This window comes from Diuraphis noxia, unplaced genomic scaffold (genome assembly GCF_037042655.1).
Source record: "Diuraphis noxia isolate RWA-SAM2 unplaced genomic scaffold, SU_Dnox_SAM2 contig0002, whole genome shotgun sequence".
Classification (NCBI taxonomy): Eukaryota; Metazoa; Arthropoda; class Insecta; order Hemiptera; family Aphididae; genus Diuraphis; species Diuraphis noxia.
Genome location: NW_028301712.1, coordinates 81201071 through 81221686, shown reverse-complemented (window position 1 = coordinate 81221686; position 20616 = coordinate 81201071). Strand labels below are relative to the sequence as shown.

General features: G+C 28.8%; 2 protein-coding genes across 2 annotated transcripts in view; one reads left to right on the top strand and one right to left on the bottom strand.

Moving 5' to 3' along the window:
- Positions 1–2995: 2995 nt before the first annotated feature.
- Positions 2996–20616, top strand: part of LOC107165658 (ly6/PLAUR domain-containing protein 6B-like) — a 59648-nt gene continuing 42027 nt past the window's right edge. The window contains exon 1 of the mRNA XM_015514007.2: positions 2996–3297. The gene's annotated coding sequence lies outside the window, so the exon portion shown is untranslated. The remainder of the gene's footprint in view (positions 3298–20616) is intronic.
- LOC107165657 (aminopeptidase N-like) lies at positions 6991–14353 on the bottom strand. Its single transcript, XM_015514006.2, has 12 exons — positions 13758–14353; positions 13410–13565; positions 11391–11678; positions 11111–11291; positions 10782–11020; positions 10462–10645; positions 10050–10251; positions 9709–9986; positions 9419–9603; positions 9174–9344; positions 8156–8384; positions 6991–7405 (listed from the first exon to the last, which is right to left on the bottom strand). Exons 1-12 carry the CDS (start codon positions 14225–14227, stop codon positions 7073–7075), a joined length of 2916 nt encoding a protein of 971 aa, XP_015369492.2. The 5' UTR covers positions 14228–14353; the 3' UTR covers positions 6991–7072.

Genomic DNA, 20616 nt, shown 5'->3' with positions numbered 1-20616 from the left:
AACGTAAAATAGCAAATAGAGTAATTTTGAAACTTTTGAAATGTAAACAATACGTTTTTAATTAGTACAAATTGAAACCATAACGTTAACTTTAAAATTTAGTAATTGTTAATTTAGTAGCCAATTACAAATTAATTAGCCATGTAACTAAAACTCCTGTAGGTACATTTTTTAAATACTTTTCGCTTCAAACATGTTACCTAAACAAATTCCCAGGCAAACTCATACAAAACAGCTATCTTTAAGTTCATAAACGATGATATAAAAAAATAAATTAGGCAGATAAATCGCACTTAACGCTCTGGTGAATTCACTATACAGCTGATAGCAAATACCACAAATTTGAAAAAGAAACCACCGGAAATAAAGCGTGTACCGGAAATGTTTGCGTGTTCAAAGCTTTAAAGCCAAAATCTTTATAAAATAAAAAATAAAAAACAATGCTCATTGAAATTCTTGAAAAGGGCAATATAGCTTATGGTACCTATACATAGAAATTTAAAGTAAAATATTAAATTATAGTGCTTACATCGTATTAATTAATGTGTTACAAAATACTTTTTAATTTTATATTTATCTATAATAAAAATAGATAGTCAGTATTATACACAAAAAAAAAAGATAAAAATAATGATTTAAAAGCAATTATTATTAAGCCCGACTTAGGAAAACATTATTCAAGAATCCATCATGGCGTATGGAATATATACGATTTATTGCTGTACTTGTTATACATAATGTTAGAGGATATAATATGCCTATAAAATTATGGATTTAATTCACGATAAATGCCGTCAAGCTGAGGAATAACTATTAATACATATATATCATTACATTAAGGTAACAAAAAAACCTTTAATCCTTGAACAATGATATGATATTCGGTCTTGGGGGTTTAAACAATAATATTAGTACATAAAACCAAAAGTTTTCCTTTGATATTGTATATGAGTCAAAATGTTCATAATTTGTAGATTCATTATTACCCACTTATATAATATAAACCATTATTGGAAAAACAACTATGGTCAACTAACTTTTATAATTAAATTTATATAAGTAGATATACGACTTTATAAATTATAATTTGAGAATGATGTACTTAACTTATTTCTAGAAATACTAGAATATTTTTTTTATGTTCTAAAGATGTGCATGACACATAAATTTTTAATATATATTTTCAAGGATACTATATTAGAATAAATTCGTCTTGTTATTTCACCCTGTCTCATTAAATACAAAATACATTTTGTTAGTCAGTTAATAATACATGTATTAATAATATCAAAGAGAATTTGTTATTTTAAGTGAAAATAAAAAAATGACATAAATTCATATAGTAATATTATTGTTTATTATTCAACTGTCAAAATAGTTGCATAAACAAGTCCGTATTCTTCCCATGTATAAACTATGATTATAATAATTTATCTTTAAGTTTATTATAATATTTTAAAATATTCGTAATACTATATTATTAGTAGGTACATTTTATAACGTATATCCATGTAACATCTTTCAAGAAATAGGTAAATCTTAAAGAATTCGTATACATTTTTGCTCTGCATTCACTGTATTTTGAAAATTGCCAACTAAAGAAATTTATGATTTTCTTCTGTTAAAAAAATAATATGCATATTACCATAATATATAGCGTCTTTACCCATCTTCAAATACTATCCCTCATTGTTATGATTGTAAAAAACCATTTGAGTTCTTTTCAGACATAAATTATAAAATCGGACACGATACAGAAATTGGCTTTTTCTCGTTTTTGAATAGTGTTGAGTTATTATTTTATATTTTAAATCACGCTATATAAAAAAAATGTCTATCTCATCATAGATGAACTCAGTTCAATTAAGTATAATACATTTTTATTTTAAATACTTCCATACTTTTGACCATTTTCAATTTTTTGATCAATAAAAAATAATAAATAGTTTTAATAATACGTCAATAAAATGTCAAGATTAGGTAGGTTATAAAATAATAATAATATATAACAATATTATTGTTGCTTATGAGATATTTCGAGTGCTATCTAGATCCAATTTCCAATTTAATATATTATACACTGTATAAAAGTTTTGGAGTCTTTTTTTATTATCTAGACAAAGTGTTTTCTGAAAAAATCACATTACTGCAACAAATGGTTTCTTTCCTCTCTCGAAAATCTAAAATTGCACATTCTCACAAACAGATAATAAACTTTTTGTTTCATAATGTTATAGTTTTTACACTTAATTTATAATATTCAGAACAACGTTATGGAGAATTTTAAGGGTAGATCAACATTTTAATAATAAATTATATCACGTAACAAATATTTCCGGGAAACTTAAAGCTCACGAAGAAAATAGAAGCGGAAGGATAAGTGAGCGTAAGAAAATGAAAGTTTTTGATGTATAGGATTTTCCGGACAAGTTAATATTTGGTATCAAGGTGATGATGGTAACGGCGATGAATATATTGGGCGGAGCGAGACAGCTGAAGTTTAACTTTTCAATATTTGCGTTGCTCCGTATAGTTTTCTCTTAAAAATAATAATAATAAATAAATAATAATAAAACAATTTCAAAACCGCTGCGGAGTATAAGAGATGACAGCTAATCTCGTCTCAATTTATCTTCTGCTATAGGCTTAAAAGATCGGTTTGACCCAAAAAACATTCGGATCACGTGCGTATTATATCTTTGTGTGTGTGTGTGTGTGTGTGTGTGTGTGTGTGTACGGGAAAGGATGTGGTCTGTGGAGCAGTTGGTCGACGGACTAACGGCGGCGGCAGCGGTGGCAGTGGCGGAAAACCAAAACGAGTGGTGATGAGGTGCGGCCGTGGTAGATAGATTCGCGGCGGCGGCGGCGGCGACGGTGGTGGTTGTTGGTAGGGGGTGACTGTGGCGCACCGAGGGGGGTTGCGTCGCGGATAGCTAGCGAGGGTGTAGCGGTAAATTTCTCGCTTTTCCAGGGCTTCGTACATCGCAGTCGCCGACCACGTCCGCGTCAGAGCGGTCCTACAGTGCGCTTTCAATCGTCACGTTTGCCAATCCGCTGGAGTAGTGAAATACTCGAGCGTATTTATAGCATCGTATGCACACGACGACTATACACGACGATAGAATTTCGGGGCAATCACGACGAAAATACTATCTATAATACAAATATATTATACGGTGGACATCGATCTGTTGTAGTTTTTATCAAAATTATTACTTGGCCGTCAATCACAGCAGTCGAGTGTATTGTCGTCGTCCGACCGGAAACATCGACGGCCTCACAAAAACCAACGAAACAGTGAGTTTATAATAATCACCAAAATATTATATCACTATACAATTTATCGTACTTAAAATAATAATACTTCACAGTACCATATGACTATACCTATATAATATTATTGGTATTTTTATTGTTTTACACTCGAATAACGATATCGCAACATAATCGGCATAAAAACAGTGAGTCACATACACGTATAAGTAATATTTCACTTATACTAACGGTATATTATTTTTTCATCTAGCTAACGCTTGCATTGCTATTCAGATAGATGATGACGATCATAATACGTACCATCGTACCCGTGCCTATTGTAATGGCTCATCAATAATTATTATAATCGACGTGTTTATGTTGGGTAAACACAAACAGAGCATCGTCACCGATAATGTTAGGTACGGTGGACCTCTGTAATACGTATGCATATAGCATAGCAGTGGCTTATCAAATATCGACGAACCGCCTGCACCACGTGTATAATTCATACATAATATAATAATATTATTATTACGGACTTAGGAATACGTCGTACTTCTTCCGATGGAGTGGAATCTGAGTTTCACAAATTTTCCTCCCCTCCCTGCTCCACCTAAGGTTTTAACCCATCACACAGTAATTATTATATATATACCTCGTTGTGTAATTAAACGCCTTATCGAATACTCACTGTGCCACGAAAACGAAAAAAAATTTACAATGTTGTGCACTAAAAGTGTATTATGATACATTAATATTATATTAATAATATATTGTTCACGTTTCATGACAACAATAATAATACCATCATTATCTACGTTTCGAGTAATATTCTCTCAAAACGGCAGAATGGGTTATTACATTATTTTTTTTTAATGGTTAATTATCATTCTTTTTTTTTAATTTCGCTAAGTTAAGGTATAACTATTGTTTTTTTAAGAGCACTAAATCTCATTGTGTATACGTTTATAGAAACATTCCTTTATGTTGAACCCGGTTCGTTAGGATTCCGCGTCCCTGTTTGTAGCTTTTAACACTTTTACGTAAAATATTCGCTTAAAACAATGCAAATACCCAAATTTGATCTAACAAATACAATTTTGAATGTTTTCAACTTTTATTTTATTTTAACGTTACTGTCTTGAAGATTATAATTAAATCTCGATTCATGAAGAAGAACCGTATATGAATACATATAATTATTGTATTACCTAACTGAAATAAATAGACCATATAGTTTTTATTCATCTAACTGTGAAAATATGAAATAATTTCAATTAATCTATTCAAAAGTAATATTAATAATAATGAAAGACTACAATTTAAACATATATTTAGATTTTAGAGAATATATTATAATTAATTCAGTTTTAAATATTAAATTTATTTTTATACTTATACTGTAGGTACATTCCTTTCCTTATCCAACATAAGTTTAAAACTATTTTTATGGGAACAGGTATAGTCTATAATGAAAATAATTTATTTTAATACTTAATAATATCATAAAAATATTTTTTCCAAAATGTTAAACATATTCCAGTAGAGAATAACTACGCTTTTCAGTCTTTTCTTATTATCGCTCATATTTAAATTAGAAAATGTTTTCTCTAATGCTTTTAAACATCATATATCATTCTTATTTTCAAAGATATGATTTTAATTATAGCGAATTGTTAATCAATAGTTTTTAAATTACAATAATGAACGTGAAATAAGTAATAACTAATAATATAATTAACTTGAAGTTACGGCTTGATTTAATTTTAATAATTTTATCACCTAACAAGTTAACAAAGTTTTCATTTACTACAGAAATATCTTATCAGTAAATTTTTAACGACAATAATTTTTAAACTTTTTATGAATATAGAAGAGAACTATAAGCCTATAAATATAAACACCATATATTGTTTTATAGAACAGCAAAAAAAATGTCTTTTCAACTTGATAAATGCACAAGAACGTTTTTTTTTAATGTGCATAATATAAATCAGGAATAGGTATAGTTGCTCTTGGTAGTATTGATTTATTACAAATCCCCTTGTACGATTTTAATTTATTAGTTTTTGTAACATTTATAAAGACTAGAAATTCAGCCAAAACAGGTTATGAGCTAGTAGTAGCTATTATAAATACGTTATACATATTCATAATGATAAATTTTCAGTATCATTTATAAATTTTGGAGACATAACATTGTAAATAAAATTTTAAAATGTTGGATATATCATATTATGTATCAATTAAAGTAATTTATAAATTTCAAGAATTAATAAAAGGTATGGTGCCTAATACAATAATTATAGGTTCTTACTATACTATTTACACTTAATTTATACAAAGTAACTCAAAGCAAACACAATTTTTGGTTTGACAAACCATACACTCACAAAATATGGAAAGCCCACTCACGTATTCAGTGTATCTGGATACCAAATCCACAAAGGATCATAATATTATTAAATATGTTGCGTATTATAATTTATAATACTTAATACCATGCAAAGTACCGGAAAACCAACCACACGACTGTGGTATACTTGTTTAGCCTATACATAACGCCGTGCGATTATTATTTTATGAACTATATGTACAGAAGTACAATAAAAATTCTAGATAAAATTAATTGTGAATGGATACTATGTTAAAGAAATGTGTTTAATGAATTTTTTAGTCATACATTCTAGCATAAAGTATACACACAACAAACTACAATTCATCTAACTTAAATATGATATGGCTATGTTATGCACATCACTTAAAGGAAAGCGCAATATTAATTTGGCATATTAGATGAATTTCATGCATATCAATATGACATAACTGTTAGGGCACTGATCAGTATTTTATGTATCTCATCCGTACCTCTATCTCGTACTAATCCAAGTGTTTACGATAATTTCATTTCATAGGATAAACAACTACAAGAATTTTTCTTTCAAAATTTCGTTGAAGACTTTTTTGCATTATCAAAATAACTAAAATTTTTGTTTTGGTTAAATATTAAATTTCATCAAAATTATGAATTCAAATATCTTTTTTTTAATGTACTTATAGGTATATATTTTATTAGATTTTTAAGTTTCAGTCAGAACTTCATAAGAGAAAGTAAAACCTTGTATTGTATTTTTAAGTTTGAGGGCTAACTATATTATAATAATATAGACCATTTCCATCTCATATATTGCATTGGCTTTTATAAACTACATATTTGTTCAAATAAACTTTTCACTTACAACATTAATGGATACTAAATGAGAACAAAAATAAAAATGGTATATTTTTAAGTTTAGATTACAGTCGAAATTATATTATATTTATACTTTCACATGATCTATAATATAAAAACAAATAAAATATAAAATAAATAAATATTTTATCACAACAATTTTAATTTTAAATTACTTTCTCATTGAAATTATAAAATTACATAGATCGTAAATACTGAACAATAAATACTAAATGATACTATTTTAAAACTGTCTGAAATTTCCTAAACAAAATCTATTTTCATAAAAATAATTTTTTTATATAATTAATATAAGTTCATTTTTATTTACAATATTAGTATTTTTTTCTCATCTTTATTCTTTATTGCATATTGGAGTAATTTTTCACTAAAATTAAATTCTTAAGTTAACACTCATCTTATATATTTAATATTACCGTACTAACTGAACATATTTTAAACGTTATACTTTTGAGAAATAATTATAATAATTATAACAATTATAAATATAATCTTTTTATTATATTTTTAAATATACAACATTAATATAATTCAATTCAATTAGGGTTATCTTATTTAATTTTACAAAAATAACGCTTTTATCAATACTGTAAAGACCGTAAGTTGTAAAATTACAAGGCTGTTGTACGCATTCAAAGTTGCACTTGATGGTGCTGGAGTAGAGGTCGGTGTTTTACCCGTTGCGGGAGTATCAGTTTTACCAGTTGGAGTATCTGTCACGGGCGCTGATGTGGTAATATCCAAATCTTTTTCTCCGTTTTCCAAAGTCCATTGGTCAATTCCATAAGAATAACTATTGAACCATTCCAAATTGTATTCGACCACTTTGTATGAGTTTTCAAAAGAAGGTCGTACAGATTCTCGAAGAGTGGAATTGTTCTTAAAATTTTTTATCTAAAAATATAATTTATTATAAAATACAAATGCACGAACTAATTAATATTAATAGTACCGGATTGCAGTTTTTTATTCTCAAATGTCTACCGTCTGACCGATATCTATTTTTTCTAACAACCAACAATCTTTGAAAACCAATACTGACTCGATACCTCGAATGCCTAACTATAACTAGATAAAGTTGCAAGAAAGTCACAATGACACCACCGGCCTACAACTACGGACTAGTCACGACTCGTGAGTTAATTGTTTATCGTCATTTGATTCACAGATTAATACTTCACATTATATGAATAAAAATATAATTATTGATTTCGCTCATTCCTGTATTAGTACCTATGTCCATGTATCAACCTGCGTTACAATTTTATACGTATGCCTAAAGATGATAAAAAACAACAAAAATATAGATACTTATATTATTCCGATTATTTCGATATCAAGACGAATGAAATAGAACAATAGAGCTAAAAAATGCATGATAGAGTGACATAATACTGTTATTAGACATTACTTATACAACAAAGTTTTTATTAATGATCAGACTATTTTGTTAGATTTATTTAAGACACGTTTAGATACACAATTTAAAGATGTCCTTATAATATTTCTCGTCAATAATAATATAATATCAACAAGTTGGAAGTTCCAACTTGGAACATTGTTAATCAAACCTATAGTGTGGTGCATAAAGTTTTGGTGCTTATGTTTATTGCATAAAATTTTTTTATGATTTTCATGACTCACTTTTTCGATATCATCATCGTTTGTCATCTTGGAAGCAAGGGTTGAATATATAAACGTAATGATATCTTCACCATTAGGTAGCTGGTCTATAGTTTTGTTTATGTTGATTGACATAAATTCGTATAGCACATCGAGACCCAATGGAGTCATTGATATTGCAGATACAACGGATTTCATGTCTTTTCCTTTGATTGGTCCGTTGGGTCCATCCAGTATATGATTTATGTACCTGAAATCAAATATAATCACTCAGAATTCAATTACGTGGAGATACCTATGGGAAAATATTCATAATGTTAAATAAGCAGCAAGATCAGAAATAATTCGTATATAATTGTCATTTCTACACCTATCTATCGTTAATGTTAAAAATATATGACATTTTAGTTGAAATGACCGACTCTTCTTTGGTAGTATGGTATATTATAAACCAATAGGTATACACTGTAAATGCAGTTTATCTATATAGTACATACTACACATATATATATATATATATATATATATGTGTGTGTGTGTGTTTCTTTATTTGTTACCCTATACATATTCAAAAACTATTGAGACATTTTCAATAAAAGTTATATCCTTGAATCCCTATAGATTAATATAAAATGATCATTCCATTCGAATTTTGCTTTGGCTAACGAAAATTGATTATTTTTTCAAATTTTTCCTATTGATTTTAAATTAAATTACTATCATGTTTTACATGCAGTAAAACATAATTAATATTTAAGTAAATAGCACAGAAAATATTTTAACTTTCCAATATTATTCACATTATTTAGGTCAATATTTGTCAATAAACTCAAATATTGACAAATCTTGACCAGTCGGGCTTATGAAAAGTAAATTTGGCATGTAATGCGTGTACATAGACATAAATAACAAATCGACATAAAATGTCACTCGAAGTTGCTAATACAACAGAGAGCACTACATTTAGACGTAAACAGGCGGTTTCAAACATTATTTATTTGTCACTCAAAGGTAATAATATTGATGGCTTTTAACATACTCAGACAATTGCGTCCTGTTGGTAGAACATCCTAAAGCGGACTCTGCAGACGATTTTTCCGAAATTGAATTTGTGCTGTTATACAACGCTAACATGTTGTTGAAAACCGTTGGACCTTTGCTGTTCTTCACACCGATGCAAAACGCCGCATCCGTGATATCAGCAGGTATTCTGTACAGTATAATTATTTGAGTTAAATATTTTGATGATCGCGGTGCTAGTATAGTATAATTATAGTTACTAACTTCTCTCCGGCTTGCCATTTATTGAAGTATTCCTGTGCTTTCTTCATACAGTATTTGTTCTCCAACCTACACGCCCAAGTCGAAAACGTTTCCCAAGCACTCAAAACTTTAAACTCAGTGTTGCCGTTCGATACGAGTTCTTCGAGCTTTTTGTATATGGTCCCGGCCAAACTGCTGACGTGAGACTGAATGCAAAAAATAATTGAAATATTTTCATTACATTTCTATTAGTTTATTACCATTGCGCAAAGTCTATATTATAACCATTTGATAAAATATTAATTGCATACCTTGAAGTCTTCATATCCTTTTTCGCTACGGGGCATGCGTTCTAACAAATACGAAAAGCCGTTCATTGCCGAATACCACGGCGTAGTGTTGTTTTCATTCTTCAGATATTTGGACAAGTGCAATGGCACTGAATAGTTCAATTGGCCTGACCTCGCCAAATTGAACGCGTCGTCTATCAGCTGGGCTCGGTTGAGCACATGGATATCGGTAGGCGTGTCCTTCAACTGCTTGATCAACGCCATCCAGTTGTCGACTTCGTAGTTCACTCTGTAAAAGCCTGTTAGATAGACAGATCAGTCTGAGAACTATTTAGCTCTAAAAGCGTCACATTGACACTAACCGGTTGATTGTGGATTGAAAATATACCAATTTATATTTTTGGGGGCTGGAAAAACAGTCGACAGCGATTTTTTATCCGTCCAAACGACCGATTTGTTATCATAATTAAAATTTTTGCTCACATCGGTGGTGTACGTGAGACCAATGTGCCATGCCGCCATTTCACTGGTGATTGCTTCGGTCTTATTCACATAAAATCGGCTCTATATACAAATCGAAAGATAAAAATAGTTATGAAAATCTTCCAAATATGAATACGGCGTAATGATATACACCGAGTATTTTTTTATTTTAAGTAAGTACGAGATTATTATTGCCATATTAAATGAATTTATTAATCTACGTATTCGAATAAATTGGAATATTATTTATCATATAACAATATAATATTATTATGATTTTTATTTGATTACTTGAATCACTAAAAATGTATTTGTAGTTGCATTTCTCGTAATATTCAGAACCGGATATCCCGATTGTAACGTCCAATTTGACATGAACTCGTTTACCGTCAAATCATTCCCAAAATCATAGTTGTTGTCAATTAACATATTGTCAAATGATGAATACAGATCTGAAGGTTCTGCTACATTATAACTATAATAATTTAATCAACTATTATTATTTTTTCAAATTATACAGACAGTGCTCAATATAAACAATATAATTTGATACAAAAGTTTTTGTTAACCTTCAAAGTAGGTGCTGAAGTTAACCGAGAGCAATTATTTACCTGAATTCTTGCAAATATGATTGAAGAGATTTTTTGAACAGATCTTCGGTAACCATGTATTTCAACATTCTCAGAACCGACGCCGCCTTGCTATACGTTATGATATCAAATATGTTATCAATCTCTTCTGGTGTGTTCACAGACGAGGTTATTGGATGTCTGGGAGTCTGATCGTATGCCAATGAACTCTGATAAGCTTCGACCACAAAAAGTTCTTCCATCGCCCAATTGGTCCTTACCTAAACCAACAATAGGTAGTAAAAAATGAAATTTGGATAATGATAACTATAATATTAATATTTACATATTATTAATAAATTGTACATTACCATGCCAGTGGCGAAATATTGGAAGTACCGAGCGAAACCCTCATTTAGCCATGTGTAATCCCACCATATGCAGGTTACCAGGTTGCCGAACCACTGATGCGTGAACTCATGTTGCACAACTTCTGATGACCGGATTTTCGTTTTCGTTTTTGAATCACTTGACAATAGCAGATAGGACTCCCTGCACAAAAACCAAATAATTTTTTTTTTTTAACTATTTTGACGAGAACAAGACGAACTTATTATCGTCTCAGTCTTCACCAGTTCATTTGTACTTTACCTGTAAGTGTTTATTCCCCAGTTTTCCATTGCTCCGGCACGGAAATCGGGTATCGCCAATAGATCCATTTTGGGAAGCATGTAGTTGATGGCCGTGTAGTCCTCCAGTACTTTGAGGTGTTTTGGTGCTTCGGTTGCTACATATTCAGTTTGATCCAGTACTTCTTTGTGTGTGTAAATTGTTATTTTTGAATTATTTTTGTTTGGTAAGAATTCACCAACATAAATAGCTACCAAGTAAGTGGACATCGGTGGGGTTTCACTGAAGTAAACCGTGGTATATTCTGAACTAAAATTCAAATTGTTATATATTTATTTTTAAATAAGACATTAATTCAATTCAAAAGTCTTTAGAGTTCATAATATTTTTATTGGTTAAATAATAATAATATTACTTTTAAATATTTGAATTTAATCTTATCCAACAATGCAAAATGTTGTAAACATTTTTATATTTATGTATAATCATAGAAGTATTATAGTTTTTACTAAATCTCTAACCAAATAAGTATTTATGTAAATATCACGTCATTATTCCTCAATTTATATTATTGTGGTTATATAAGAACATTTTAACTTTTAAGACTAACTAAATAACATGCATTCATATAAAAACTACAGGGTATTAATAGTAACCTAAATTATTCACGATTGTTGATATAATTCAGTTAATATTCGACGACACTTAATACTGCTTCATATGATTATATGTAATTCACCTGTGTATTATTTATTAGAATGCTTCGTAAATATAAAATATAGAGTACCTAAAAATTAATTTCACCAGTAACTCAATATGAATATTTTATCAATCAATTTGTTTGTACCTATATATATTTATATGCAATTAGTTGCTTGTTATAATATTTAATAATTACGTAAAATAATAATAAGCCACATAAAAAAATATGATCATCAAAATTTTTTATCAAAACCATTATGGTATTATAATTTATCACATGCATTGAATATTAGTTTGATTAATAACGTATTTTTTTTTTTTCTAGTTTTCTGTGCACTGTATATTAGTATTACTGAAACATTACATTTAAGGCTTTGACAAATGCATATAAATTTTTTAATTTACCTATAATTTTAACTACAATTCTCTACTTTTAATAAAATAATTAAAAATACGACATTTATAAACTATTTGTTTGAACATTCATATTATATCATCACATAGAGATAAACATTATATAATTGGTTTTATTATGGAATACGCTTTATGTAAATCAACAAATTCACCTAAATATTTAATTTTAATCGACATTAATTGAAAATCGCATTGTTATATAAAGTTATAAGTACTCGATAGATATTTTTAATTTAATACAAACATGCATCAATCATAGTATACTTGAAAATCCAACCGATTTTAGAGCAAACCACACAAGTACCTCTTGCATTTCATTATTGTCTAAATATTACCTACCTATCTTGCAAATAAATAATGGTTAAGTGTCCCACATAATAATTATTGGTGTCACACCTTTGTGTTAAATCATTGAAACCATTCACTTTTGATAGATAATTATAACCGTGATGTCATAAAGAAGTACACGTATGTACTATAAAAATCATTTTCAAGAATGTTTTGAAAGTAATTTTTTCCAACTAAACTACTTCTGAAGATATCAAAAAAAAAATGTATTTTTGGATAGAAAAATGAGTTTTAAATTGTTGTGTTAAATAATTCGTTGATGATTGAAAATAATATATTAGTATTTCATGTTTTTCACGTATAAAATGTTAGTTAATTCTTTACATTTTTATGATCTATCAAATAAATTCGAAAAATAATTCAAATACATAAACACAATTAATAAGGTCATGATTTTTACAAGTTATTTCGAACACAACCAATTTTGATTTTTATTGTAATCCAAAACATAATATCATTGCATCTCAATATATACGTCCTGAATTAAAGGATAATATCTTAATTTCGTTTGTCATTTATAAATTTGTATACCATAATACAAATACAAAATTCGATGTACAATTAAAATTTTCTTACCCTTCTTCAGTTCTTAGAATTGGCATATTGGATAATGCTGTCTGACCATTTTTCTTCACCACTGATATGTTGAACTTGGACTTATACTGAGGTTCGTCGTAGCACGGGAATGCCGTCCTCGCGGAACTCGCTTCGAATTGCGTCACGATCAACCACCTGTTGGCAGACAGACTCGGTGTAGTCGTAGTCGACAAAAAAAACTCCCCTTCAGAGTTCGTCATTATGTGACAAGTTACTCGCAAGCATTTCCCACAAAAATTAAATGTCTGCTATCATTTGAGCAAAGTAAATATAATAATAATTTTAAGTATAAAAATAACTATTACAACAACATTAGAAGGTGCTCACTTTGTCACTTCGTCCTCAACGTACGAACTCTTGTACAGACCAGTCATATCGTCCCTGATTTTCCCCGTATAATGAATGTCCAATTGAAAGTTTCTTTTTTTAGTCAAGGGTTTGTTAAAATGGATTTCAAATTGTTCATTTTTGGGCACATTGTTTATACTGCTATATGGCACTTCCCTGGTCGACTCAGAATTCGTGACGTCTGTAACCGACACGCTATTCACCGTTATATTTTTCAAGTTGAGCGTTATAGTGTCAGTTGTTGAGCCTGTCATAGTAACTATTATTTTGGCACGGCCCTCAAACGTCCAGTCACTCATGTTTGGAGCGAACCACAAATTGTACGACAAGGGAGTCGAAGTTTCTGGCAACCGGAACACGTCCATCTTCTCGTCATCGGAATCTTTTTGTCCACAGACCAGGGCGCACAGTAGAGCCACTGATAGGACCCCGACGAATGTATACATCATTTTCGTTCGACGATGATAACTATGATAATTTTTGGGTAAACAAGAAGTAATGATGACGGTAACAAATATTACACAGGGTAACTGCTGACACTAATCGGCCACGGCCTGAACTAATATGAACAGAAATTGTCGTCGCCAGCCAATGTTTCGTCGTCGTGTATAGTGGCCTCTTTTATCTTATCTCTTCGAGTGCGTCGCGATAGCGGCGTTTTAAGAGGACGTCGTACCAGAATGTGTAGTCTTCGCTTTACAAACAACAACATGGCAAATATGCGTTCAGCAGTTCCAATTATGTGTTGTTAGCTGAAAATTTGATATATGATCAAACTTAGAAGTAAAATTATGATTTGAGTTTTTTCGTTGAATTTTCAAGATCTTTAAGGTTTTCGTCAAGTTTTGAATCGATAATAAAATATTTAACTTGAACTATCATATAAAAAGCACATCAAAGAACATTGATAATGTTCTTACCATCAAGTTTTATAAAGCATAGAAGGTCAATTTCTTATGTTAAAGCTTACAATATTAAGTTGGAATTATAGCTAAACTTATATTTTGGTATGTCATTTTTTAGTTAAGTGGACAAACCACATACATCCTCTTATCAACGAATTTAATTTGGAACTAAGCGAACGCGTTGACAGTGTTCTTCATTCAAACCTCCCGTCTGTGTTTGCAGCTTTACTTGTAGGGGAAAGCGGAGTAATTCCGTACGAAAGTCAAAACTGTATGATAAAGTTTTCTCAAAATTAAGTCAATATATAAAAACAAATTATTGATGTTCTTTTTTCATGGCCATAATATATTAATACTTAATTAATTGTTATCAAATATGTGTTATCTTAATCGTTAACCTTGTTCGTATACATTTCCACTCAAATACTCACCATTACAAAATGAATTAAATTAGGTACTATTTTATTTTTCAAATATCAAACTATTTATTTATAGTGTATAAAGATAAACCAGGTTAATTGATTTAACATTATCATTGAACAATTATTCGAAATATTGAAGATATTTTAATCTGAGATTATCAATCAATTTTAATTGAATTCTATGTTGGTAAGAGACAAATCAATTTTGATAAAATATTGAATAATAATTGCGGTCTGTTTGATAATATTAAATCATTTTTTTAATTGTAATACATTTTTACGTACGTTTACTGATTTTAAGTTACCACAAGTTTTTCGTGCCTATAAAATTAAATAAACGAAAGAACTAAAGAAGTTAAAGTTTTGATACTCGTACACTATTTTCATTTTACTATATTTAAATTCATTTCACATTTTTGAGAATTTACCTTCACCTAATAATTTAAAACATTATATTGACACATGAAAAATTTACTAAGTATTTATTTCTAAAATGTTATATAATAGATTTCAAAAAACAATATAGAAATATTACTGTAAAAATAAGCAAAAAATTAAAAGGAATGAAACAAAATATATTATTAGATATGAATATAGATGTGAATATAGTATTCACAATAATTTCAGTAACAGCTATTTTGATCTCATATTTGGTTCTACATTATAGTTGGATCAAAAAATTGTTGTGTTGTCGGTAGGTTCTCTTAAGTTAGAACCTCTTTATATTTGCTAATTTGTATTATACTTAAAATTACAAAAAAATAGTTCTCAGCTTTGTCGTACGTGTTTCTCTGTAACTTTTACTCATAATCAAGTTAGCATGTATTTTGAACAGATGTTTGTTCTTAAAAACAGCATCACTTTGTCTTGCAAGTATATACTACTAAAACCCTACTTAATTATGAGCAAAGTATTTACAAATAAACGAATAATGTTATACTCCTTCGATTTTAATTTAAAATATCGTTTTAATGCAATGGATGGTGAATTGGGCACCTCATTAAGGATCATTTTCTAAAATGACATACGTATAATGAATAAACTCGAGTCTCTTATGTTCATATTATTTTTTAACTTCTTTAATTTTATAAAACACGAAACTATTCATCTTAAACGAGACATTTTACATCCTTGACTATTGTCGGTATGAAGTATTTTGATGATACTACATAGAATCGTTTAATGTTCATAAGACAAGCAAATTTAAACATTCCACGCTTTAAATCTACCGAGTATCATGTAGTTAAAACAGCTAAAATTGAATTTGCGAACATAGTATAATACAATGGTAAGTAGATAAAAGGATACCTACTAAGAAATATTTATACAGTTTCAAATGTAAATTACTAAACATTTTATAGTTACTATGATGGAACGCAACATTATCATAAATTAATAAATTGCAAAGTAATATGTACTTGTCTACTTAATATTAATGTGATCTCTAAAGCCTATTAATACGATACTATTACCGGGCATAACTTTATTAATTTAAAATGTTTAAGATTTTTTTTTTTTTTTTTTTTTTTTTATTAAACAACTATCCGCGGCGTCTATGGCCATTGGATGTAACAGTACATTATATATTAGTATATTTACATATTACACTAATATTTAAAAAGATATACAAAGTGATTTAGTATTTAAAACAAGACAAAGTAGTAGTAATTAGGAGTTAAGTGAATAGTATTATTTACAATTTACAGTTTATTTATAACATTCGTTTGTCTGAGAAATAGTATGATCTTGTGTATATTGTTGGGGTCCGGGTTGAGTGCTTCAGCAAGGTGGTTGGATATTTGATATAGCCTTCTTTCTTTGTCGTATATTCTGCATTCGGTTAAGATATGTTTTACAGTAAGTAGTGTTCCGCAACATGTGCAAACTGGGGGGTCTTCCTTCTTCATTAAGTGGGAGTGTGTAAGGTGTGTGTGGCCAATTCTGAGACGGTTTATAGAGGTCTCGTGTTTTCTTGAGATGTTATCTGGAGAAGGATACGGTAAGGCGGATCTCTTGATTTCGTTCAGTTTGGTTGACATTTCATTCCATTCCTTTTGACGCTGAAGTAATGTATCATTTTCGATGACCCTCTTTATGTCGTTGAGAGAGAAAATGGGTAGGTTGATAGAATTTGGGGAAGTGTGAGCGAGTTTGGCGGCTGTGTCTGCAAGTTCGTTGCCGTCTATGTTACAGTGGCCAGGAATCCAAGAGTATGTGATGTTTTTGTCCTGTTGTTTTGCTATGTAGTGGGTGTTTTGAATTTTTCTAACGATATCAGAAGGGGAATACAGATTTTGGAGGCTGGTAAGAGCTGAGAGGGAGTCACTAAATATTGTAATATTGTTGTCGTTTATTTCAGATATGGTGTTATTTAAAATAATTATAAGTTTTTGTAAAATACCCATCACAATATAGGTATAGTATACCTACTACTTATTATATATCGTGTATTGCTGGAAAAAAATACATATTTAATAATTAACAATACACATATATACACAACATAATATTAGTATTATTTAGTCGTACAGTTGTATATATGAATATATATGTATGATTATTAGTTGATTACTATATTATTATTGATGGAAAAACATATGAAACACAAATCTATTTTAGTAGGTACTTCTGCAGATCGAAATATGTTCCATTTGAAAATTATGAAATTTTCTTTTCTAAAAACATCACAAATGTAAAAAAAGGTTATTCTAAAGGTTTTGTATTACACTTTGTATTGATATACCTACCATCCTATTTGTAAATTATTTATTTGATTGTTATCAACACAATATATCCATCGTCCGTTATCAATATTAATATTCAATCACGTTTTTCCGTCTTGGTTTTAATATATTTTTTCTAGAAATTGAACTTAACAGCATATTATATTATACTTATGAATTTAAAATATACTTAATACCTATATATGTTTAAAAAAATTTTTTGAGAATTTTGAACAATCCTCAAATAGCATTTATACGTGATTTAATATTGTAAACAGTATAACTGCTTTAAGTTCAAACAAAATAAAAAAATATTGATGGTGTAGTCAATGATTATTTAAATCACTTCATTCCATAAAATAATTGTTAACTGTAAAAACAAAAAATGTTATTTTCTTACTATTCTTAGTATTACGGTTCAACATCAAATAAGTAAGAAAACAAACATTTAATTTAAAAGAAAGCTTTTAATGAGATACAACTAAAATTAATATACATAACTTATTTAACTATATCATGTTTATACTCTACCATGCCTTATATTTTAAGCTTAAAATAAAATTAGTTTTTGTTTGTGTCAAGTTCTTTAATAACAATAAGTGTTTTCGCATTATAATATGTATTCTATTTATTTTTATCTAACGGTTTCGGCTAAAAAAAGAACAATTGAAATTTATGAAAATAATATTATTTATCCATTAAGAGATAAGTTGTAAACTGGAAATAGTAGAAAGACTAGAAACCAATACATTTAAAATCTATCTTAACAAACAATGTTTTAAGAGTTGTACTACAGTGTAGGTATATTTCATAGTTTCATACATAATAGAATAGAATAGAATAGATTATATATGCAGTATTCACTCGATAATTCGAAATTCAGGAGACCGAGTTAAAAATTCGATTTATAGAGGTTTTCGATTTACCGAGTATTCGGATTATGGAGAGAAAAAAAATTAATTCGAATTAAAGAAAGGTGGAAAATTGTACAATATACAATATATTATATATACATATATATTACGTTTATTTTGACATTTACTTATTATAAATATTATTATATTTTAAAATTATGAATTTATATGAATTTATTGTATAGTACGATCTGGTAAACATTTGTAAAAAAGTACGGTCTCATCGGCATTAAAAATATCCCTATAGCATCATAATCAACCAATAGATTGATTAAATCATTTTTCCAAACTTATAAAATGCACGTGTCAACACTTGCACTCTCTCCGCATACTTTTTTGAAAGTCAAATGATGACGTTTTTTAAATTTTTCCAATCAACCCTCGCCAGTTTGAAAATTGGTGGTACCTAAGTTGGTACCTAGCAAACAACTTAGATTTTTCTTTTAAAATAGGTCGTAATATTGGAATATTATTTTTCCTACATTGAGTAAACCAAGCCATAATAGATTCTTCCAGATCGGTGTACTCACATTTTTCCTGTCTGATCCGCGATGAATAAAGTGTTAATGTTGTAAGATGGTCCTTTTGTTTTATTATTGTTGAAAGCGTAGAAACTGGGATACCAAAACATAGAGCAACATTTTTTTTCACCTGCTTCAACTGCCGTGATCACTTTTTTTTTCGGCTATTGCCAAACACTTGTACTTTACTTATATTGCGACTGACTACGTTTTATTCAATTTCATTAACGGTTTACCCATTGCAGAGGTTTATTTTGGTAAAATGATACAATTTAAGTTTAGATTAGGTAGGTAAGATCCGATAACATTTATAAACTACGATGATATTTAATTATCGTCGTTATTAGTTTCATTACGAGTACGTTAAATAAATTGTACATAATTTTTATACATATGAACTTACATATAATCTTAGCAGAATAGCAGAGTGTGCCTCACCAACAAACATTTCAAATTATCGAAGGGACCGGAATACATGTATTTTTTCTAATTATGGAGGTTTTCTCAGGGGACATAGTGTTTAGTTCGATTTATGGAGTATTTTGAATTATCGAGTGACTACTGTAATATTATGTATGATATAATTTCATATATAAAAATTATTTTAAAATTGAGTCTTCTAATAGTGAAAGAGTAGGTACATTTTATATAACAGCGCTAACTAAAACTATATATATAAGGTGATCCTTGAGGATATACCCATTAGCCGTAGAGGAGGATTCGCTTCCGCATAAAAATCAGTTTTTTGCCGTTTTATCCATAAAGTAAAAAAATCATTAAAAATCATAAGATTAATAAAAATAAAATGTTGAAAGGTCAACATTTTCAGGAAAATAAACTCAATAAAATAAGTAAGTATCTCTATTTTTTTCAAAAATTAAAAATAATTTTTTACCAAAAACTAAAATACATGTAGTTCTTGTCTATGTGAGTCTAAAAAATAAATAAACAGATTTGTGATATATTTACTATCTCATCAGGAGATATCACAATGAATAAATCCTCACGGGACACTATATATATACATATATATTAAATAATATATATAACTCCTGAAATTTGATAAATCATTGCTTATATTGTAACTAATTGCCAACTTAAAATAATATATCACATTATATTTATTTTATGCAGAGAAAATTAAGATTTTACTTGAGTAAAAATGAAAAACATTTATCAAAGTATTTTAAGCACTTAGAATAATAAAATGTCTCATTACCTATGTCATATAAAAATAGTATACAGGTAATCACGTGATTTTGATGATTTTATACAAATATGCTTCATTATAATTATTTAGGTAGCTTAAAATATAGGTTATCATTAAGCTTAAGGACTTATAACTATTGAGTA